The sequence below is a fragment of the Mobula birostris genome, chromosome 20, assembly GCF_030028105.1.
Source record: "Mobula birostris isolate sMobBir1 chromosome 20, sMobBir1.hap1, whole genome shotgun sequence".
NCBI lineage: Eukaryota > Metazoa > Chordata > Chondrichthyes > Myliobatiformes > Myliobatidae > Mobula > Mobula birostris.
In genome coordinates this window covers 20,257,463-20,282,714 of record NC_092389.1, presented here as the reverse complement: position 1 = coordinate 20,282,714, position 25,252 = coordinate 20,257,463, and the positions used below count along the sequence as shown (strand labels likewise).

The window sequence follows — 25,252 nt, the reverse complement described above, 5'->3', positions numbered from 1 at the left end:
ATACGAGTTGTTGCTCCTCCAATCTGAGAACAGCCTCATTGTGGTGTAAGAGGAGTCCAAGGACTGACAAGCTGAAATGGGAGTTGGGATAGGAATTGAAATCGTTGACCACCATGAAATTTCATTTTTTTGTGGATGGATCTGAGATGCTCAACAAAGTGGTCCCCCAGTGTACGTCAGACCTCATCAATGTGGAGGAGGCCACATCAGGAGCACCAGATACAATAAATGAACCCAACAGATTCACAAGGGAAATGTTGCCTCACCTGGAAGAACTGATTAGGTCCCAAGTGGAGGTGAGGTGAATAGGCAGGTGTAGCACTTCTGCCGCTTGTAAGGATGAGTGCCAGGGGAGAGATTAGCGGTGAGGGCTGAATGGACAAGAGAACCACAAAGGGAGTGATCTCTGTGGAGAGTGATAGGGAGGTAAAGGTGTATTTGGGGGTAGGGTCCTGTTGTAGATGGTGGAAGTTGTGGAGAATGATGTGTTGGATGTGACAGCTCATAGGGTGGTAGGTGAGGACAAGATGAACTCTATCCATGTTGAGGTGGTGGAAAGATGGGGTGGGCGCAGACGTATGTAAAATGGAGGAGATGTGGATGAGGGCAGCATCAATGGTAGAGGAAGGGAATCTCCTTTCGTTGAAGAAAGAGGACCTCTCTGATGTCCTGGAAAATAAAGCCTCATCCTTAGAATAGATGCAATGGAGAGGAAGGAACTTTAAAAAAAGGAATGGCATTGTTACAGGAGACAGGGTGGGATGAGGTTTTGTCAAGATAGCTGTGGAAATTAGGTTTATAAAAGATCCAGACAGAGAAATTGAGAAAGGGGAGAGAGGTTTCAGAAATGGACCAGGTGAATTTAAGGGCAGTGCGGAAGTTGGAGGCAAAATTGATGAAAGAAGCACCAATGCAGTCGTCAATGTAGCAAAGGAAGAATTAGGAAGAATTGGGAAGCATTATCTGGGAAGGCTTGGAAACTGGACTGTTCTATGTCGCGAAAAAAAAGGCAGGCATAGCTGGGGCCCATATTACCCCTCATCTGGAGAAAGTGGGAGGTGTCGAAAGAGAAATTTTTGAGGGTGATAATCAGTTGCACCAGGCGGAGGAGGGTGGTGGTGGAGTGGAACTGGTTGGTTCTGCTAACAAGAAAGAAGTGGAGAGCTTTAAGACCTTCTTGATGGTGATAGATTGTATCGGGAATGGACATACTTGGTGAAAATGAGGCGATTGGGGCAATGGAATTGAAAGTTGTTGAGGAGATGGAGAGCATGTGAAGTGTCGTGGACGTTGGTGGGAAGGGACTGAACCAAGGGGCATAGAATGGATTCAAGGAATGTGGACATGAGTTCAATGGGGCTGGAGCAAGCAGAAGCAACGGACCTACCTGGACAGTTAGATTTGCGGATCTTAGGGAAGAGGTAGAAACAAGCAGTGTGGAGCAAGGGAACTATGGGTTTGGTAGCAGTGAATAGGAGTTCTCCAGAATAGATGTGGCTAGTGATAACGTCAGAGACAACTTTCTGATGGTTCGAAATGGGGTCATTTTCAAGGGGCCTGTAAGAGGAGGATTCTGAGAGTTTCTACCTGGCTTCAGCAAGGTACAGGTCAGTCTATCACACCACAACAGCACCCATTATGTCAATTGGCTTGATGGTGAGGTTGGGATTAGTGCAGAGAGAGTGGAGGGCAGTGTGTTCAGAGGGGGTAAGGTTCAAAAAGGAGAGAGGAGTGCAGAAGCACTGAAGTTGAGGTGTTCACGGAAGGTAGAGTGGGATCCAAGAAGTGACGGGGGAGCCTGAGAGACTCGGGGTTGGGGAGTAGTAGTGGGGGAAGGGGAGCCCAGTGTCAGTGGGAAAGGTTTCAGCCTGGAGGTGGGGTTGGCCGGGGTTGGAGCCAGAGCTGGAGGCCACTTCATTCATGGCCTGAAGACGTCCGGGCTCGTTGGAACAGGTGTTGGCAATGGCGGCATCCAGAGTTGTGAACACCTGGCATTGTTGTGACCAGAGTTGCAGACGGCAGAATCTGTGGTCTGGAGGCTTCTGATCAAATTGGCAATTTTTTTTGTGGAGCTGCCTTTTAGGAAATAGTACAAAACAGGAGCTGGAAGTTTCACCTCAGTATGTCTACACCATTCCTGATGCCAGATGAAAATAATTCCATCTATGAAAACATGATTATTATCCTTCCATTCCTTTCCTGGACATTTGCCTGTCTAAAATGCCTCTGAAATGACATTATCATGTCTACTTCCACTACCACTCCGGAATTGCCTTACAAACTTCTCCCACTTCCTGTGTTTAAAGAAAACAATTGCCTCACACATCTCCTATAAACTTCTTCCGCCACCTATCATTTTAAAGCTATGCCCTCTAGTATTTTAATAATCTGTGCTCCTGCTGTTGCCTCTGTTTATTATAGGTTTTGTATCAGTTTACAATGTGAACTTGGGGAGCTATGAAAAAGGCTTTACCTTTTATTACTATGTTTGTAATTACCTTGAATTTGAGGAACTTATTTAGAGAATCATCTATTAAGAAAGCCAGCTGTTATTGACCCTTTTCTAATTATGCAAGGTAAAGTGAATATGTTATTTTTTGGGCCATGTATTCTTCTGGTTTGATGGTCACCTGCCTTTTGACTAATAGTATTGGTGTTGGTATGGTTTGTTATTGTAACATGTACCAAGGTGCAGTGAAAAAACAGGTACAGATCCAATTATTGCAATAACAATGCAGAATAAAGTGTAAAAGCTACTAGAAGGATGCAGTGCAGGGAAATGATAAAGTGCATGGTTATGACGAGGTAGATTCTGAGGACAAGAGCTGATCTTATCGTACAAGAGGTCTATTCAAGAGTGTGATAGGAGTGAGACAACAGCTGTCCTTGACCCTGGTGATATGTGCATTCAGGCTTTTGTATCTCCTGCCCAATGGGAGAGTGGAGAAGAGAGAATGTCTGGGGTGGGTGGGGTCTATGATTATACTGGCTGTTCTACTGAGGCAGCAAGAATTATAGACAGAGTCCATAGGGGGGAGGCTGGCTTCTGTGGTGTGCTGAGCTGTGTCCACAACTCTCTGCAGTTTCTTGCGGTCATCTGCAGAGCAGTTGCCATACCAAGCTGTAATGCAACTAGACAGAATGCTTTCTATGGTATATCGATAAATATTGCCAAGAGTCAACAGCGACATGATGAATTTCTTTCATCACCTGAGGAAGTAGAGGCACTGGTGAGCTTTCTTGGCTATGACAGGCTATTAGTGGTTCACAGTGAACCTCTCAAAGTCAACACCATTGAAGCAGACAGGAGCATGTGCACCACCACCCCCTCCCTTTCTGAAGACAACGACATTTTGCTGACATTGAGGGAAAGGTTGTTGTCGCATCACCATGCCACTAAGTCTTCAAGCTTTCTTTCGCGATTGGTGGAGGCAGTGTTGAAGGGGTGTGAAAAAGTGAAGGGTTAAGAAGAGTGTCAAACCCTCTTTGAGGGTAATTGGAACATTAGTGGAATTGCTCCACCAGCTGGTGAACCTCACCTCAAAGACTTGTAGACTGAGCTTGAATTTCTGCAACATTCACAAACATTCAAAAACACTCAAGATTATTTAACATTAAATAGTAAAATATTTACATTGAGGGCAGCAATATTACAATTATCCTTGAAGAGATCTGTTGTAGGAATCACTCTCTTTCAGCTCCAAGAAACAAGGTTCATTCCTGACTTAAGGTGCTGACTATTTGGAGTTTGCATATTCTCCCTGTGACCGCATGGTTTTCCGTCATGCTTTCTGGTTTCCTCCCATATCCTAAAGAGTTTTGGGTTAGTAAGTTATGGGTGAGTGGTAGCATATGGGGGGTGTGGAGATGATGGGCATGTATTGGGAATAAAATAGGGTTTGTGTAAGATTAACATGGCTGTGTGATAGTAGGCGCCCACTCAGTGTATTGCTGAAAGTCCATAGACCACAGATATTTCTGAAATACCTGCTTCTGTGCTAAGTTACTCAATGACTCTCCAGCTGCTTGCCAGTTTTTTTTTCATTGGTTGCTTCTCTCCAAAAATAAAATCAGTAAATACTGGAAAATCTCAGCAGGTCAGTCAACATCTGTGGAAAAGTAAATTGTTTACATTTCAGGTCATAAAAAGCATTCTATCTGCATGCATAACAGCTTGGTATGGCAGCACATTTGCACGTGATTGCAGAGCTGTGGTTACCGCTCGACACAGGAACCAGCCTCCCCTTTTATGGACTTTGTCTACACTTCTCGCTGCCTCATTAAAGCAGGCAGCATATACAAAGACTTCACCCACCCCTGACATTTTCTCATCTCCTCTCTCCCATCGGGCAGAAGATAAAAAAAAGCCTGAAAGCACGTACTTGCAGGCTCAAGGGCAGCTTCTATCGCACTGTTATCAGACTCTTGACTGAACCTCTTGTATAATAAGGTGGACTCTTGGCGTTACTTGCTAGCTCATTATGGTCTTGCATTACATCATTTACATGTACTGCATTTTTTTGGTAGCCTTTAAGTGTATTCAGCATTGCTATTGCTACCTCATTCTGACTCAATGTACTGTGTAATGATTTCATCTGTATAAATAGCATAGAAGAAAAGCCTTTCATTGTATCATGATACACATGACAATGTGATGGATATTCACCATCCAGGGCTGAGAGGCTTATTGCTAAACTCAGCTTTCCAAAGGGTCATGGTTGTTGGTGATAACGTTAAGCTTTAAACAAATACTCTTTGCTCAGCTTGTTGTTGTAAACCCATCCCTAGTTCTCAATGTAATCTGCTTGAAGCTGGAGGCACAGCTTTGCAAAGTAAAATGGCCAGGAGACTTGGCTCCATTCACCAAGTGCAAAACTATGGGGTTATGTCACTTCACACATCAAACATGGTTACAAATTATGCTACTTGTGCACTCAGATGGTCAGCCCTCACAGCATTAATTGTGGATGTTTGGGATCTCTGTCACCAGAAGCTTTTCAGATCATCTGTGTGAGTTACTTTGTCCCAGCAAAGGTGTCTGGAAAACATCGCATGCAGGTAATGTCAATGTGTAGAAAACAGTATAAATACCATGACAGTTTGGGGATTGTTAGGAATGATAAGGAGAACACCAGAAAGATTACGTTACAGAAAGAAGAACAGGAATTCATTCTTCAACCTTCAGTTTCTGCGATGGAGGACTTGTTTTGCTTGTAATTTGTTGGGATATTCTAGTTCTTAAGAATTGTACCTGTGTTTGGAAATCCTTTGTAGTTAGTAAATCTTTGGTGATTTGGAAATCTTTTATAGATTATAAATCCTCTGTGAGTGTTAAACACGTTTTAAAGATTAGTTGTCTGAATTTAAATATGTATCATTTAAATTAGATGAACTGTGTTTAAGCAACTTTGTTAGCTGGAAGTATCTCCTCCTTGGTAGGGAAGGGGACCCACCACTCAAGCAGTGGTACTGGCAGATAAACCTTGCCACACAGACTAGACAGGGAAGAGGTGGAAGAGTAGGTGGACGCAGTATAACTTCCCTATAGTGATGGTACCTGCAAATACCTGTATCAGAAAGGACATAAAATTTTCTTTTGAGTTTTGGGCTTTGCAGACAGAATCAGAATCAGGTCTAATGTCACCGGCATACATATGTCATGAAATTTGTTGACTTTGCAGCAACAGTACAATGCAATACATAATAATAGAGAAAAGCTATGAATTACTGTGTGTGTCTGTGTGTGTAGTTAAATGAAATAAGTAGTGCAAAAATTATAATAAAAAGTAGTGAGGTAGTGTTCATGGGTTCAATGTCCATCCAAAGATTGACTGACAAGAGAGGAGGAAGCTGTTCCTGAATCATTGAGTGTGCGTCTTCAGGCTTTTGTACCTTCTCTTCCTGATGATACTAATGAAAGCAAGGCATGACATGGGTGAAGGGGGGTTTTAATGATGCACACCATCTTTTTGAGGCACCGCTCCTTGAAGGTATCATGGGTACTATGGAGGCTAGTACCTGTGATGGAACCGACTAAGTTCACAGCTCTCTGCAGCTTATTTCAATCATTTACAGTAACATCCCTCCCCCCCCCCATACCAGACGGTGATGCAGCAAGTTAGAATGCTCTCCACAGTACACCTATAGAAATTTTCAAGTGTCTTTGGAAACACACCAAATCTCCTCAAGCTCCTAATGAAATATAGCCGCAGTCATGCCTTCTTTGTAGCTGCATCAGTATGCTGGGTCCAGGTTAGATCCTCAAAGATATTGACACCCAGGAATTTGAAATTGCTCACTCTTTCCATTTCTGACCCCTCTATGAGGATTGGTGTGTGTTCCCTCATGTTACCCTCTACAATCAATTTTTTGGTCTTACTGATATTGAGTGCAAGGTTGTTGCTACAACACCACTCAGCTAGCTGATACATCTCACTCCTGTACACCCTCTCGTCACTGTCTGAAATTTTGCCAACAATGGTTGTATCGTCAGCAAGTTTATAAATGGCATTTAAGCTGTGCCTGGCCACACAGTCATCTGTGTAGAGAGAGTAGAGCAGTGGGCTAAGCACACATCCCTGAGGTGTGTCAGTGTAGATTGTCAGCAAGGTGGAGGTGTTATTTCCAATCTGCACGAATTGTGGTCTTCCGGTGAGGAAGTCAAGGATCCAGTTGCAGAGGGAAGTACAGAAGCCCAGGTGCTGGAGCTTTTAGATCAGAACTGCAGGAATGATAATGTTAAATGCTGAGCTGTAGTCAATAAACTGCATCCTGACATAGGAATCCAACACCATCTCAGCAATAAGAAACCAACCAATACCAATGCCAAAGACGCTTCATCAGAACTCAGTTAGCTGTTTCTGCTCTTTAATCTGAACAGTGTTAGTTTAACTGGTTCAATAGGCAAGTATCCCACCTGGAAGCAAGGAGTCTGAGGAAATCTGTGCCACCCTGTTGCAATGGTTAGTGGGGTGGGGGAAGATGCAGTATTCCAGCTCTCAGGGTCCCAAGTCTATTGTCGTCTTTTAAGAAAGAATCGTATCTCATGAATTATCTTATCAACTTTAGGAGCTTGAACTAGAGACACTGTTGTTATTTGAAATATTTGTATTTAAAACTGTTTCTGTGAAATCTTAGTATTAAAGAAAACACTTAAAAGAATGGATGAAAATAAATAAACCCACAATCTGCATATTTTAACCGAAAGGGAACAGTTTTAGCAGCCAGGATAACAACATACCTGTAAACAATGGGCACATTGTGGAACTCTGCATTTTTTTTATTTATGTTGCAAGTGCAGAGACTTTTTAAACTATAATCAGGACCACACAACAGTTTTGAAGATGTTATTCCAGACATCCCACCCTGCAAAAACTCATTTCAGGGAGGTATCGCCGCCATTTCAGGGAGGTAGCACCCCCACCCCCCTGCAACACCATATCCCCCCCAGCCCGTCGACCTCCAAGGGTGTATATAATACTTTGTTTAGTGATTTTGTCTAATCTGTAAACCAAGTTGGGTATATGCAGCAAATGTAACATTAAAATATTTACTTATATTATATTATCATGTTTATTCTATTACAACTTTAAGCAAGTCTACAGGGAGTTTGGCCTCATCACGTAGCTCAATAGCGTAGCTCCTTTGCAGCTAGCCAGCTAGTTTAAATAACATTAGCTATGCTGTAATGGCACCTGTTAAACTCACCTCAACATGTCTTTTACATTTTAACCTGCCATGGGCAATAGAAAAGTCACTGTTGCAAACAGTGCAGCGAGCAACACTGTCATTATTTTTGAGGTCGACTGTAAAGCCCGCCCACAGAGAAAACTGATAGGTCTACTTAGCAGGGGTCCCCGACATTGACAATACTCTTGCGGACCGGCCGACCTGGGGGGCGGGTGGTGTTAATCACGACTGGAATATAGGTCAAGTAACGTTTGGATATTAAACACACAGCGCATATTTTCCCCGTAGGAACATATAAAATCATTGCAACACACCAATACCGCTGAATCAGTGGGAGCCCTGGGCTTGTTTTCCTGCAACAAGATGGTCCCATCGAGAGGTGATGGGAGACAGCGATACTCGAAGGGGGTTCCTTATGTCCAGTCTATTCCACAATTTAGTTTTCATTGCATTCATTGCAGAAAACTCCGCTTCGCAGTGATATGATGTTGGAAATGAAAGCAACGTTTTCAGTGCTTTCGTGGCTATCTCAGGATATTTAGCCTTGACCTTGATCCAGAATGCCTGCAGAGATGTTACGTCAAACATACTTTTCAGCCCGCCGTCGTTTGCAAGCTCGAGGAGTTGATCTTTTTCCCGCGCTGAAATGGATGACGCGTACATAATGACCTCGCGTGCGTTCAAGCTCAACAGTGCGTGACAGGGAATGAGGAAAGGTGCAAATGACTCATATTGTTTCATATCGCCAAATCATATCGTTTCCTCACGGCCGGGTGGTTGGGGACCACTCTTAGCACGAAGAGAGACCAATCAGGATGTTCCCTCTCCCTCTCCCTCTCAAAAAAATCTATTTCCGGGATATTGTATATAATTTCCGGGCGTCAGGGAGCCACTATCAATATGCGGGAGACTTCCGGATCTTCCGGGAGAGGTGGGATATCTGTCATTCAGATGCTTGACAGGTTGGGCCTGCTCGCAATTAAGAAGAGTTTCTATTTATTTTTGACGGTGTACTCCATTGAAATGAATATTCACTGTTAACAAACTGTCTCCAATTTCTGCAGCAAACACTGTTACAAAATCATCTTGTTTGCCAATAGGAGGTCAATTACTTGGAAGGATCATTAATCCAGAAACTGCTCTTTTGTGCAGAATAACACAGAAAAAAATCAGCTGATTATTCTAGTCCCTACACCCGGGGGAATGTTTGTTTCACCACAGGAATAAGTGATTCCTCTAACTTTAATTAAATGTTGGGGGTGTTTAATTTAGAATTACTAAACACAGTTCTAACACTTTCACAACCGATACAGGCAATTAACGTGTTACGATATTAACTAGCAATTTCCTATATGTGCACTGTCAGAACTTGCAAGTATTAATTGGAATGAGGTGAGAAGACCTGGGTATTTTGCTTCAGTTTGGCAGGGAAGTTAATGAAATGAATAGATAATTGTGCGTTTGAAGAGATGGTGCGATACAATGTTGCTTTTTTAAAGTCATGTCTCAGCAGCAATTAGAAGGCTCAATATTGCCTGCCTTCCTTTTGGGTATCTTTGGAGTAAAAATTGACCTAACTTCTAATCCACCGAAGGAATGGACAACTCGTTTGCTTCATTTGTGGAATGTACTTATTTGTGCAATAATGAATGGCATTGTCTTCTCATTTTTTTAAGTTGGTATTGATGAAATGTGTTGCAGAAAATGAAAGCTTCCTCACTGTAACTTGCTACTGAACATGGATGAAATGCCCAATGCAGGATTTGTTGCCTTTGTCAGTGTCATTCTTTATTCCAACCTGTGCACAATGAATAGAATGCCTATAATCTCATATTCCTTTCATGGATCATTGCTTGAGACAACATTAGTTATTAAATCTTTCTCCAAGGCAGACTGTGATTTATTATGATTGTAAAATGGTATCTTTTGCTTATGGACATTTTGTTTGGCTTCAATGCTTTTATCTGCTCTACTCATAAAATTCTGGCATATATGGTCAATAAATGTATAATAAACCGCATTTATCAGAATAATAATCAAAAGCCTAGTGAAAGCCTGGTCTTTTGGACACAGCAGATGATAGAATAATAGCATTTCTTTGCCTCTGTTCAATCATTATCTCTCTGTGTTGCTTAAGTGGAGCGTGTGCTGATTATGGCATAAGGCTGAGTTGAATATGTGAGATCAGCAATTTATATTCTTCAATGATAATCATTCAATGTCCACCCCAATGGAAAGCATGCATCCCAAAAGACTGCTATCGGTCATTTTAGGTGTATTCAATTTCTTATAGCAATACAGTCCAAAAACTCTGGTTAAAGTCTATATGAATTGTGAAACTATAATAATTGGAGATGAAACAAAAATCTTCCACGACTGTATATGAGAATATTATCTTCAATGCAAGTTCCTTATTTTGAATTCATCCTTCTAAACAAAACAAACAGTGTCCTTACAGTTTTCATATTCAAATCAAGAGAAGGGTTGTTCCTATTTCTTTCCAAAGACTCCTCCTGTCTCTCTCTGCGATGCAGCTAACTGGTTTCTTTTCTTTCTTGTGTCAGGCCTTTGTGTGAAGTTATAGGCTCACTGATGCTATCTGCCACTTTGCTTCATGAAATATTTAACGCAAGGTCTGCATATTGGAGCAGATAGGTTGCAGTTTGCTTTATTCATGGTGAGATGCTCGTGGAGGATGCCTCGCAATCTAGTCACACAAGGGTCTGACTCCATTGCCTGCTTCCTACAGATAACCAGTGTCAATTCTGCCTTATCTGCAATGGCTGCTTTAAAAACCACTTTCTGTCAAAGATGGTCATGAGTTGAGAGCAAAAACAGTTTCAGTTCCCAATTTTCAAACTTCAGACCACCATACAGAATTTACTGGAATTTAAATACAGTGTATTAAATATAATTACTTTCGTGGTAACAGCTTTATTGGGTGAGTTTGGTGAAACACTGTGCAACATTTATCATCACAATTATTTACTAATTAGTTTCACTCAATAATTAGTCTTGGGAAAACAAACCACTGTCATAGTCTCATGTTTCCATGCTATATGTTTTGCCCAAGCACACATTTATTAGGAACTTCTGGTTATTAACTGTCCTTGGATAGTTTACCTTCTTGTAACTCTGTGTTGCAGATTGGTTGTACCTTTAATGCGAAAGCAAAACACAGCAGATGCTAGAAATTCAAAATAAAGCCAGAAGATGCTGGAATTGCTCAGATGATCCTTCAGCATCAGCAGAGAGATAGAGAGAAACATTAAGTTAAAGCTGACCTTTCATTGTAATTTGATATAGTCACTTTTTAAGACACAGAGAAGGAGGAGGTGGGGGAGTGATATTCCTACATTACTTGGAACTGTGGTATGCAAGGTGAGCTGACCATGTTTGGATGGTACAGTGGTATAATGGTTAGTGTAATACTATAACAGCACCCCACCAGTGACCTGAGTTCAACTCCCTCTGTCGTATGTAAGGAGTTTGTATGTTCTCTGAGTGATTGTGTGGATTTCCTCTGAGTGCTTTGGTTTCCTCCCACATTCTGAAGATGTATGGGTTAGTAGGTTAATTATTCACATGGGTGTAAATGGGCATCATGGGCCTATTAGGCTAGAAGGGCCTGTACCATGCTGTATTCTAAAATAAAATAAATAAATACGGGGGATTCTGGTTAATTGGGCAATTGATTAATCAGGGCAGCCACTGATTTGGGACAACTTAAAGAACAATAACAAATTGAGAAAATAACCGGAATTCCCTTAGTTTATTTGGGACACGATGCTGCTTAATTGGGACAGTGCACTGTTGCCAAACAGTTTCAAGCTAGTGTCAGTCACCTGTACTTGTGTGGCCATTAGACACTACAGAGTGCCCAGAGTGAACGGTTTTTAAGGAGTGTCAGTCGCGTGTTTGTGTTCAAAAAGCAGTGATTTTTGTCACTGATAGTTGTCAAGAAACGAGCAGTGAGACAATTCAGAAATGCTTGGTTCACTGTGGTTTCAAGCATCCAGGCTTGTAGATGCCAGAAGTGACCGGGACTGAAAATGAAACAGTTTTACTCCTTCAGCTAGTTAGGAACTAAGAAGAATTTGAAAGTATTTATTGACAATCATCTTGAATGTTGCAATGATGATGAAGATTTGGAGGATGCAATTATCGAAAGCATTTTTTGAAGGCAGTCAATTACAGTATCTGCACTAGGTGTCTGCGCTGATTTTGTTCATTTACAGTCAATTAAAAGTACACAGCAGCATACACTGGATAAATTCCTCCATCAATGACTATTAGGAACCAATGCATAGTTTTATAGTATTGTAAAGGTATTCTTAGTGTTCTTATTTGTTCTGTACTTCATTTAAATATGTAATTTGTTACTCAGTTAAATGGTAGTTTGGCTTTTTTATAATATCTTTTTAACTACTTCCATGAAACTTCAGCTAATTGGGCCAAATGCATTTTTCCTAATGTGTCCCAATTAACTGGAATCCACTGTATTATGAAGTGCTAATTTAAGTTTCTAGTTTGTAAATCTGAGCTGTTTACGTGACTCATTGAGGCATTGAGAGAGTTGGAACTTGCTTTTAATTTTGAGCCAGAGACACAAGAGTTGGCAGATGTTAGAGCAAATCTGGAGCAAAAGCAAAGTGCTGGAAGAATTCAACGGGTTAAGCAACATTTGTGGAGGCAAAGGATGGTCAACATTTTGGATCAAGACCCTCTATCAGGCCAAAGAATGTAGATGGAAGGTAGTCAACAGGTAGAAGTGAGAGTGAAAGGTGAGACAGAGGCTGGTGGGTTTTGCATTTTTTTTTAAATTAAAGCTTAATGAATTACCAAAGGCAATGTGCCAAATGAACCAGAATCCTGATCTGGCAGAAGTGTTTAAAATATCTGAAGAAATTATATATTCAGGTACATTAACCTTTTGACATTTGAACTTAATGCCTTGAAAAAGAAAAAAAAAAGAACAACAGATTATGTAGCAACTCCATAAAACTCTGGTTAGGCCATATCTGGAGTATTGCACATAGTTTTGGTCACACCACTATAGAGAAAGGATGTTGAGGCTTTGGAGAGGGTGAAGAAGAAATTTACCAGGATGCTGCCTGGCTTAAAGGGTATGTGCTATTGTGAGAGGCAGAACAAATTTGGGTTGTTTTCTTTGGAGTGAGGGAAGCTGAGGGGAGATCTGATGGAGGTTTATTAGATTATGAGAGGGATAGATAGAATAGGCAGGGAGTATCTTTTTCCCTGGGTAGAAATATCTAATACCAGAGGGCATGCATTGCAGGTGAGAGGGGGTAGGTTTAAAGGGGATGTGAGGGGTAAGTTTTTACTCAGCGAGTGGGGGATGCCTGGAATTTGCTGCCTGGTATGGTGGTGGAGGCAAATACACTGGAGGCTTTTAAGAGACATTTAGATGGGCACATGATTATGAGGAAGATGGAGGGATATGAACATTGTGTAGGTAGGTGGGATTCATTTATTGGGGTTTTTGATTTACTTTTTAGCTGGTTCGGCACAATGTTGTGGGCCGAATGGCCTGTTCCTGTGCTGTACTGTTCTATGTTCTATGTTTATTGCTTTTCTGTTGCTCGTCTTGTGATCATATTCCTGTATTGATCATTTACTGAAATATTTACCATCTATGTTGATGGACAAGAACAGTGAGACCATATGAATCAGAGTAACCATATTAACAGAGAAATATATCATCTATGTTATAATTATTTAGGATTGGCTGATAAATTAAGCTCACTAGAGATAAGCAGGAAACCGCAGAGTAGACAAACCTATCTGAACATGCAGAGCTTTACTTTATTTCCAGTAAATTCAAATCCCTCTTTGCTGTCCACAGATTATTCTATTTCACAGGGCAGACACTAAAAATTGTGCACTTGTCAACATATAAAACGCACATGTCAAATTCTGGCCATTGCTGGTGACTAATTGCTCCAAAAGTGTCAGAAAGGAATTATTGTTTGTTTTAGTCTTCCTTTCACCAGTTTGGTTTGTAAGGCCCCCAAAGAGGTGAAGTCATAGTTTGATAGCACCCATGGGCTAAGCTTAATGAAAGCTGAAGAAAGTGTTTAGCTATCTGAGTGAGCAGTGAAGCAAGTTATTATGTTATTTTGTGTTGCCAATGGGCCATTCTCTCATCTGGGCTACGGCAAGACCAGGCAATCATATATCTTCTAGCTTTCATTGAATTTGGCCCACAGAAGCAACCCTTTGAATAAATAGCACAATAGTAGTGGAAACTGTCACTTATTTCACACACTAAAAATACAAATTATTGGAAAAGCACAATTTCTGGTTTGTAAGTGGATAGAAGGAGTGTTAGTTGTTCATCGTTTTAATCGATGACCAAAACCTGTGCGGGAGGAGTTTTATGGTGAAAAAGCCATTGGACTGGGGATGTTCCACTCTCTCGGCCTCAAGAATCTTAGTCCAATGGTACAAAAAATCGTCACGATTGGAGATGTGCCTTCTGTGCCTTGTCATGCCCTTCTGTGCCTTGTCATGCCCTTCACTCTCCACAAGGTGTTGCCCAACAGCCTTCATGGCCGTTGGATCTTGTAATTATCTCATCCGCCCAGTCCGCCAAAACTGGCTTTGCATACTGGGTAGCCATATCTCTATCTCAGCAGAGTTCAAAGTTCCCCTCACCTGATTCAGCTCGCCTGTCGAAGCAGTGTACCGTGGTGTGGCCACAGTCGCATGCAAACAGTTACTTGGAAGAAGTATTCTTTGCCGATCAGCCACATTTTACATACCATAGACACAAGAGATTTTGCAGATGCTGGAAATCCAAAGCAGCATACACAAAATGCTGGAGGAACTCAGCAGGTCAGGCAACATCCATAGAAATGAATAAACAGTCGATATTTCAAGCCGAGACCTTTCATCGGGACTGGAAAGGAAGGGGGAAGATGCCAGAATAAGAAGGTGCGGGTTTGGGGGGGAGGGGAGAGTACAACCTAAAAGGTGATAGGTGAAGCCAGGTTCGTGGGGGAGGACAGATGAAGTAAGAATCTGGGAAGTGATAGGTAGAAAAGGTTAAAAAACTGGAGAAGAAGGAATCTGATATGAGAAAGGGAAGGAGAAGGGGCACCAGGGGGTAGTGATAGGTAGGTGAGGAAAAGAGAAGAGGTAAAAGGGGAGCCCAAGTGGAGAATTGAAGAAGAAGGAAGGAGGAGGACAAAAAATTACCCGATGATAGAAAAGTTGATATTTATGCCAACAGTTTGGAGGCTACTCAGATGGAATATGAGGTGTTGCTCTTCCCAGCCAGGAGTGGCCACATCATGGCAGGAGAGAAATTAATGAATTGACACATCAGAATGGGAATGAGGATTGGAGTTAAACTGGTTGGCTACTGCTCTTTGCGGATGGAGATAAGATGCTTGATAGAACGGTCCCCCGATCTACATCGGGTCTCACTGATGTAGAGGAGGCTGTACCAGACACGATAGACAACCCCAAACAAATTTGCAGGTGAAGTGTTGCCTCACCTGGAAGGACTGTTTGGGGCCCTGAATGGAGGTGAAGGATGAGGTAAATGGGCAGGGGTAGCACTTCTTCCACTTGAAGAGATAAGTTCCAGGAGGAAGAATAGTGGGGAGGGACAAATGGACAAGGGAATCATGGAGGGATCCCTGTGGAAAATAGGGTGGGGCAGAGGTAAAGGTGTGTTTGGTGGTACTACTTGCTTGTACTACTGCTCCCCCTCTACCCCCACCTTATTATTCTGGCTTCTTCCTCCTATATTCCCAGTCCTATTGAAGGGTTTTGGCCTGAAGCGTCAACTGTTTATTCATTTCCATAGATGCCGCCTGACCTTCTGAGTTCCTGTAGCATTTTGTGTGTGATCCAGCACCTTGTCGGGACAACAGCAAAAATGTACAAGAGGGCAGAGTGAAGCCTGCTGGCTAATGATATACAAGGATAAGTTCCTGTGATAAGAGCTTATGAACTGATCTGACCTTCTCTTAACCACGGTAACTTACACTGAAATCTGAATGTAAAATTGGGAGCAGTGAAACTACGGATTGCAGACAGATCTTTGCCTCTCAGTATGTGAAGTACAGAAAGATTTCAGGTAAGTAAAGCAAATAATTAGGAAGCCTAGTGGATTGCTATGTATAAAATTAGGGGAACAAACTAAGAAATGGAAGAACTTAGAGGGTCAGGAAGCATTTATGGAGAGAAATGGACAGTAAACATTTCAGGTCAAGATTTCTGGCGACCCTGTAATTTCTGTCTCAGAGGCTGATGTCAGAACATCTTTCAAGAGGGTGAACCTTCACAATGCAACAGGCTCCAATGGTGTATCTGGAAGGGCACTGAAACCTGTGCCAACCAACTGGTGGGCATGTTTAACAATATCTTCAATCTCTCCCTGCTGCAGTCAAAGGTTCCCACCGGCTTCAGAAGGGCATCAATCATACCAGTGCCCAAGACGAGGAGCATGAGCTGTCTCAATGATTATCACTCAGTTGGGCTCACATCTACTGTGATGAAGTGCTTTGAGGCGTTGGCCATAACTAGAATTACCTTCTGTCTAAGCAAGGACCTAGACCCACTGCAATTTGCCTATCGCCGTAATAGGTCTACAACAGATACAATCTCACTGGCTTTTTACTCGGCGTTGGACCTGATAACAGTAATACCTACGCCAGGCAGCTGTTTATTGACTGTAGCTCAGCTTTCAACAAAATCATACCCTCAGTTCCAACCAAAAAGCTCAAAAACCTTGGCTTCTGTACCTCCCTCTGCAACAGGATCCTTGATTTCCTCACTGGGAGACCATAGTCAGTGCAGAGTGAAAATAACAACTCCTCTTTGATAATCAACACTGGCGCACCTCAAGGATGTGTGCTTAACCCACTACTCTACTCTCCTGAAGCTCATGTCTGTGTGGCTAGGCACAGCGCAAACACCATCTATAAATTTGTTCATGACACAAGTGTTATCAGCAGAATCTCGGATGGTGACATGGAGGCATGCAGGAGTGAGGTAGATCAGCTGTTTTAGTGTTGTTGCTGCAACAACAACCTTGCATTCAAGCATCAGTAAGACCAAGGAATTGATTGTGGACTTCAGGAAGGGGAAGTTGAGGGAACACACACCAGTCCTCATCGAGGGATCAGCAGTGGAAAGGGAGAGCAATTTCAAGTTCCTGGGTGTCAGACATCTCTGAAGATCTGTCCTGGGCCCAACATATTGATGTAGTTATGAAGAAGGCACACCAGTGACTATATTACATTTGGAATTTGAGAGGATTTGGTATGTCACCAAAGACTAGCAAATTTCTATAGATGGTACCGTGGACAACATTCTAACTGGCTGCACCACTTTCTGGTATGGACGGGCCACTGCACAGAATTGGAAGAAGCTGCAACAAGTCGCAAACTCAGCTGGCTCCATCATGGGCACTAGTCTCCCCACCATTGAGGACATCTTCAAAAGACAATGTCTCAAAAAGTTGACATCCATTATTAAGGACCTGCACCACCCAAGTCATGTTCTGTTCTCATTACTGCCATTAGAGAGGAGGCAGAAGAGCCTTCAGGCATGATTTCAACATTTTAGGAATAGCTTTTTCCCCTTCACCATCAGATTTCAGAATGGACAATGAACCAACCCATGAACACTATCTGCAATATATATATGTATTGCACTGTACTATTGCCACAAAGCAACAAATTTCACAACATATTCAGTCAGCGGTGATAAACTTGATTCTGATTCTTTCTAAATAACTTGATATTTCTGACAATTTTTTTTCCACTTGATGGTTATTTTTAGTATCTTAATTAGCTGTTCTTTTTCTTACTTTGCAACAGTTGACTGTACTTACAAAGTAGTCCATTGATCATTAAAAAGACATATCCAGATACCATGAGAGGTGTTTTATAAATATCTTAATGAATTCAGACTACATTACCCAAGAATTATTCTGGGTCGCAATCCTGCACTGAGTGACCAAATGTTTTCACTGAGCAGTCAGGAAGTTGGTTTCTGCCATTTCTTCGTCATTCAAAAACAGGAGTCGGTGTCTATTTTTTCTATCATTTCCTTTGATATGGGCAATATGTGCAGCAGCGTGCAGGTGATATAGTAACGTAGCAGTTAGCAAATTGTTTTACAGTGCCAGGAATTACCAATCAGGGTTCGATTCCCATCACTGTCTGTAAGGAGTTAGTACATTCTCTCCGTGACAGTGTGAGTTTCCTCCCGGTGCTCAGGTTTTCTCCAGCATTCTAAAGACAGAGTTGGTAAATTACAGCACTGGAAACATGGTGACTCTTATGGGCTACACATGCAAAATACTGGAGGAGCTCATCAGGTAAGGCAGCATCTATGGAAAAGATTCATCAGGACTGGAAAAAAGATGAGAAGTCAGAGTAAGAAGGTTGCTTACTCTGATTTCTCGTCTTTTTTTTCTAAACCTGATGAAGGGTCCTGGCCCGAAACATTGACTGTTTACTCTTTTCCATAGATGCTGCTTGGCCTCCTGAGTTCCTCCAGCATTTTGTGCGTGTTGCTTGGATCTCCAGTATCTGCAGATTTTCTCGTGTTTGTGACTCTTATGGGCTGCCCCCAGTCTAATCCTCGGCAACTTGATTTGATGCAAACGACACATTTCATTGTATGTTTCTATGTTTTAATATGCACTACATGTGCAAAAAAAGCTAATTTTTAAAATTGGCATTGCAACCCTTTCTGTTTGAAGTAGGGTTTTGACTCTAAATTGTCAACAATTTGTTCCCCACTCCCAACAGTTGCTGATCAACCTGCAACAGATTGTTTGTCATTCCAGATTCCAGCATCTTCATTGTTACTTCCAGCTCCATGTTACTTCCAAGCCTCAATGCAACAGAGCCCATTTTTAGCATCAGGCAGCTTCAGATTTGACAAACCAATTGCTGAGACATTTGACGGCCTGTTAGCTACATAAATGTTTGTTTGGAACTGTAATGAGATATGCAGTCATTTTAACTAGGAACATAACACAGAAGCAGCGGAGGATTCCATAATGTAACTTATAATTATTTAGTTGGTTCTGTCTAGCCATATCAGAGCTATAAAAGATTCAAGAGCATTTGAAAAGATTTTGACTTGTATATAGAGTTACGAATATTTTTCATTTCATATATGCCTATGTTCTTTCCTTCCAGCTCGAGGTTTTGCCAGTGATGAAGAATATTTGGAAATCACAGGAATTGCAAGGGAAGATGCTGGTGAATATGAGTGCAGCGCCTATAACGATGTGTCATCTGCTGATGTGCGCAAAGTGCAAGTAACAGTAAACTGTAAGTGACTGTATTGGCTTTTTGTTGGTTGTTATCTTTTTGTGAGTTCTGTCCTGTTCAAGGTGACAGCAAAGTCAGTGTTGAGAATTACGTGCTGCACAATCGGTGTCCTTATCATTGTCCACCGGAGCAGGTCTGCCTCCAAATACAGAATAAATCTTCTTTGATCTAACAGTATACCTTAACATCAGCCTCGGAAGAGCTCTTGGCCATATTGTTCCTCCGGGAGAGTTTCTGCTCTCCACACCACTATCCTGGGTTTACATTACTTTTGCTGGAAACTCTGTTGTCTTCTGTGCCAGAGCTCTGTCAGACAAGCTGAAAAAGCTTCATGGAAATTTATCCCTATACAACTGTAATAGCAATCAATTATCTGCTTGGTACAATTCCTAGCTATTGATCGGAATGGCTTTTGTTTGCTCTCAAGCCCTAGAAAGGTCATTCACCTTTTGATTTTTATTGCATTTGTCGACTGTCCAAATTAATGTCATGCAGGATGCTGAAAGTTGGAGAAAGGAGCCTTTTAATTGTTCCTCTTGAACTTGTAATTCTGATTGCAAAGGACTCTTCTGAAACCTACTCTCTTCCTGCAGAATATAGCAAAACTGGTCATGTGTTTGCAAGATTTTAATATGCAAATTGAAATGGATAGTTAATCTCCCGATGTGGCCTCTAGACCAAACGTCTGTACAAATCTGAAAATATATTTGACTGAATAGAAATTCTTTGCAGGTTTTTACTAATTCTTGCTAAAATGAAAACCAGATTGATAATTTGTGTAAGGATTTTAATTAGTGAAGCCTTGTGATAAGACAGTTTGTGCATTTGTACGAATTACGAGTTTTTAGCTAACAGAAAATTGAGAAGGCATGAGTTCTACAGCGATGCTTAGTGGGATTTATAGCTATTGATCTGGATAGTTTTTGTTTACCCTCAAGTCCTGGAAAGGTATTTCCACCATTTATATCAACTAGCGAAAGTTTTAATCAAGAATCTAGATTTTAGGTGAAAACCTCGTTGTCAAAGTCATCAGGATTTGAAATGGGTTAAAAGGCCTGATTTGTATTCTTCTAACTGGTGACGATTTCCTGCAAACAGCAACCTGCATCACACTGTTTCAATGTTCCATTCTGTAGTTGATGATTTACTCAGGATAAGAATGTCAGGTTAGTTATTGAGAGTAATGAATTCTGGTGATATTAGTCCATCTCCATGCCATCCAGGATAATTATCAAGAGCACAGAATTCTCATGATAATAGTCTATCTCCCTGCTGCTACAGTGCCAATGATCAAGTATTTCATTCCTAATATACACTTGTGGCCACTTCATTAGTACAGGAATGGAATTCGGTGTGGTCTTCAGCTGCCAAAGCCCATCCACTTCAAGGCTTGATGTGTTGTGCATTCAGAGATGCTCTTCTGCACACTACTATTGCAGTGCATGGTTTTTTGAGTTACTGTTGCCTTCCTGTCAGCTGGAACCAATTTGACCATTCTCCTCTGACAAGTCATTTTCACTCACAGAACTGCCTCTCACTGGATTTCGTTTTGCACCATTCTCTGTTAACTCTAGAGACTGTTGTGCGTGAAAATCCAAGGAGATCAGCAATTTCTCAGATACTCAAACCACCCGATCTGGCGCCAACAATCATTCCACGGCCAAAGTCACTTAGATTAAATTTCTTCCCCATTCTAATTTTGGGTGTCAACAACAGCTGAATCTCTTGACCACATCTACATGCTTTTATGCATTGTGCTGCTGCGACATGATTATCTGATTATATATTTTCATTATAGGTGCACCTAATAAAGTGGCCACTGAGTATATATGCCACACTGTTCATTATTCCCACAGAATCTTTGAGTTAGTACATTCTCAGTATTGGTTTTGGTCTCATCCTTTTATCTGGAATTCCTAAGAATTTCCAGTATAGTCTTGGCATCTGCAGCTATGTTAATTATTGTGTTCAAAGTTGCAGCGTAACTCTCAAAATCAAAACACAATCGATATCCTTTGGCAGCCAGTATTTGTGTTGACTAAGAAATGCATCCATGGGAGATTCCAATGGTTGCAGCCAAGTGAGTACATGCAAAACAGTGTTGGAACCTTTGTTTATGGAAATACATTTAAAAGCCTGGCATTAGTCAAGACAGCTGCGCTAAAGTGATAGATATCTGTAATTATTCAAGTGAAGCCTTCAGAAAACAGTAAAATTCTGATGATGTGCAATGCTAAAAGATGAACTGTTAAACTCTGATCTCCCAATCTACCTTGTCATAGCCCTTGCAATTTATTGGTCTATCTGCACTCCACTTTATCTATAACCACAACACTTCTGCTTTTCTTTTTTCTACCTTGCTGTACTTATGTATGGCATGATCTCTCTGAATGGCACGCAAACAGAAGTTTTTCACTCTGTCTCAGACATCTAATGATAATAAAATGCTTGCCAATACCAATATGTTCAGGACTTTGGTAGTGTTGGAATAGCAGTTTTTTCCAGACTATTTGACGTTATTTCTATAAATACAACCTCCTTATTCTTCACTGGTTTTTGTTGTCACATAGTATTTTTAAAAATCTTTTTTTATTTTTGTTTATTGAGGTACAGGACAGAATAGGCCCTTCTGGCACTTTGAGCCATGTAGTCCAGCAATCCCCAATTTAACCCTAGCCTAATCACAGGACAATTTACAATGACCAGTTAAACTACCAACCAGTAAGTCTTTGGACTCTGGGAGAAAAACGGAGCACCCAGAGGAAACCCACGCAGTCACAGGGAAAACATACAAACTCCTTACAGACAGCAACAGGAATTGAACCCGAGTCACTGGTACCGTAAAGCGTTGTGCTAACCACAATGCTACTGTGCCTCTCGGTATCTTCCAGGGTGCCAGCTAAATTGAAAGGGCGCATGGGAATCAGAGCCACCATGAGTCAGAGGGAGCATGAGAGTGGAGGCCCCACTGATTGGGATGAAATGGGGATCACCTCTGGCCAGGGTCGCAACGAGGCCTTGCATATATTGCATGATTGAAAATCTGCTTCCAATATTCCCCAGGCAAACTGACATAGCTTCCCCATGCTGTGATATTTTTGCTCAAACTCATACATGTAAATTAACTTCTCCACCTGTGATTAATGCAATGGTCAACCTTATTTGAATCAAGCAACACACATCAAAGTTGCTGGTGAACGCAGTAGGCCAGGCAGCATCTGTAGGAAGAGGTGCAGTCGACGTTTCAGGCCGAGACCCTTCGTCAGGACTCGGCCTGAAACATCGACTGCACCTCTTCCTAGAGATGCTGCCTGGCCTACTGCGTTCACCAGCAACTTTGATGTGTGTTGCTTGAATTTCCAGCATCTGCAGAATTCCTGTTGTTTGCTTATTTGAATCAAGCCAGTTTTTGATAAATGACCCTGCTCTAATGATTGAATTAGATATGTTTTAACTTCTGGGCCTTGCTTAAAATGATGCTGACTGACTTCCCACCCACTTGTGGGGATACAGTCTGGTAGACAGAAGGCAATTCAGGATCAGCTGTCAAGACCATTTCAAGAGGGTGAAGTGGAGAGGCAGCATGGACCTGGTTAAACTGTAGTCAAATCCCAGTTAAGCAATTGTAAAAAAAAAAGGATCACGCGGGCTTTCGGTAGGTGCTCTTTGTACTTAATCAATTAGATTCATTTTATTCTCCATGGGGCTGTTTACTTAAAATCATTCCTAGTGTGTGGTACCACGAGACGTACTAACATGAATTTTAAAAAAATATAAAAATCACTTTTCAAGATACCAAAATGGTTAAATATAGAGCACTCCACACAGGGCTGAACAGTGGGTGTTGGTACAGAAGCCTGTGCTGGTATGCCAGATGACATATCTAGGGCTGATTGTGCTCCCACTTAACATAATGGAAGCAGTTCCCTTTGATTACATAAAGACAAAATATAAGGCTGATCGATTTTTGCAAGTATCTTATTACTGAAACCTGTTTACGTTCAAAAGGCTGCCTGTTGGTATTTATATTTCCAATCCATTCAATAGTGCATCATTTATTGAGCTTGAAAGAAAAATGGGTAAATATCTCTATAGGTCTACTCGGAGAAATAATCTTTTTCATCAATAGAATTCTGCACTAGCAATGATGTCAACCAAACAGAATTTACTTTTTCATTCAATTTGCTCTAGTGGTGCCATAAGTGGTTTTCGAAGTGCACATGAAGGTGGCTGACCAGATCCATTTGTGGAACGTGCTGGTCCGTGTTGTGACAGTGCAGTCTTGGTATGACACGGTAAATGTAATGTTAATATGACTTTTAATGTGCACGCAAAGTTAATCTTACCGGATTCATTCAGGTTGCCTTTACAAAAGCTGAAAGTTGATGCATCTCCTAAGGTTTGTTACAATAAATGAAAAACACTAAAAATGTTGAATACAAGTTAACAGTAAAATGAGTCAAACAAACCTCATGAAAACCCAAGCAATAACAATTTTATAGCATGATCAGTATTTTAAAATACCATCTTATTATTTGATTTTTTTATTTGCACAGTTCGTCTTTTTTTGCACATTGGTTGTTTGTCAGTATTTGTGTGTAATTTTTCATTGATTCTATTGTATTTCATTGTTCTACTGTGAATGCCTGGAAGAAAATGGATCTCAGGGTAGTATATAGCGACATATATGTAGTCTGATAATAAATTTACTTTGGACTTTGTACTCACCTCTGTTATTTTGTCTAATCTATCAGGGAAGCATTCATCTACTAATTCCATTTGATTGCATTGACCAAATTCCTGAGAGCAGCGCTTTGGACACTATTGCAGACACAAATTCTCATTGCCATTCTGTGAATTGACTTCCCTTCCCACAGCAACATAGTCACAGGGCATACACCATGGATATTGAAAAATATCTCTTAACAAGCTTTCCTAACAAGAAAGCACACTATAACATTTTGGTGACTTCGTTGATACACCCAATAAACCTTTGAGCTATTTCTTCCACAGAGCTTACCCTATTTATTGTTATAACAATAATGAGTCCTGCAAATGGATATTGGAATGAAGTATTGATCCTGTAGATTAGTCACATTAATATTAAATTCACAGCAACTTTGCGGTTATGTACAGTGTCATCTATTTGATTATATACATTGTGGCATTGAATAAATAAGTTTTTAAACTGCGTTCAGATCTAATTCAGTGGATTTTGGCTAATTGGGACACATCTAGACCAGTACATTTTGGCCCAATTAAGTGGCTGCCCCAGTTAGCCAAAATGAGTTAGGTATGGCCCTTGTGGCTACGGGGGTCAGGGGGTATGGAGGGAAGGCTGGGGCGGGGTTCTGAGTTGGATGATCAGCCATGATCATAATAAATGGCGATGCAGGCTCGAAGGGCCGAATGGCCTACCCCTGCTCCTATTTTCTATGTTTCTATGTTTCTATTTCATAGAAATAGTTAAAAAAGTATTAAAAAAAGAGAATCTACCATTTAACTAAGTAACAATTTATGAATTTAAGTGAAATACAGAAAAAAATTAGAACACTACTAGTACCTCTGCAACACGGCAAAACTGTGTATTAGTTCCTAATAGTAATTGATGGAGGAATTCAGAGTCAGAATCAGGTTTATTATCACTGGCATATGTCATGAAATTTATTAACTTAGCAGCAGCAGTTCAATGCATTGCATGATAATATAGAAAGAAAAAAAATAAGTCAGTAAATCAATTATAGTAATTATAGTATATTATATCAATTATATGTATGTTAAGTAGTTAGATTAAAATACTGCAAAAACAGAAATAATATTTTTTAAAAAGTGAGGTAATGTTCATAGGTTCAATGTCCATTTAGGAATCATATGGCAGAGGGGAAGAAGTTGTTCCTGAATTGCTGAATGTGTGCCTTCAGGTTTCTGTGCCTCCGTCCCAATGGTAACAATGAGAAGAGGGATGTCCTGGGTGATGGGGGTCCTTAATGACGGATGTCACCTTCTGAGGCACCACTCCTTGAAGATGTCTTGGATACTACAGAGGCTAGTATCCATGACAGAGCTGACATATTTTACAACTTCCTGTAGCTTTTTTTGATCCTGTGTAGCAGTCCGTCTCCCCCCTCCATACCAGACAGTGATGCAGTCTGTCAGAACACTCTTTATAGTACATCTATAGAAGTTTTTGAGCGTTTTGGGTGACAAACCAAATCTCTTCAAACTCCCAATGAAAT

At 41.1% G+C, this 25,252-nt stretch overlaps 1 protein-coding gene across 5 annotated transcripts in view; it reads left to right on the top strand.

Annotated features, from left to right (window-relative positions):
* Positions 1-25,252, top strand: part of opcml (opioid binding protein/cell adhesion molecule-like) — a 1,007,280-nt gene that overhangs the window by 900,518 nt on the left and 81,510 nt on the right. For all 5 annotated transcript variants that reach the window (XM_072238353.1, XM_072238355.1, XM_072238354.1 and 2 more), the window contains exon 4: positions 18,882-19,016. In XM_072238353.1, coding sequence (XP_072094454.1) covers positions 18,882-19,016 — 135 coding nt within the window. The remainder of the gene's footprint in view (positions 1-18,881; positions 19,017-25,252) is intronic.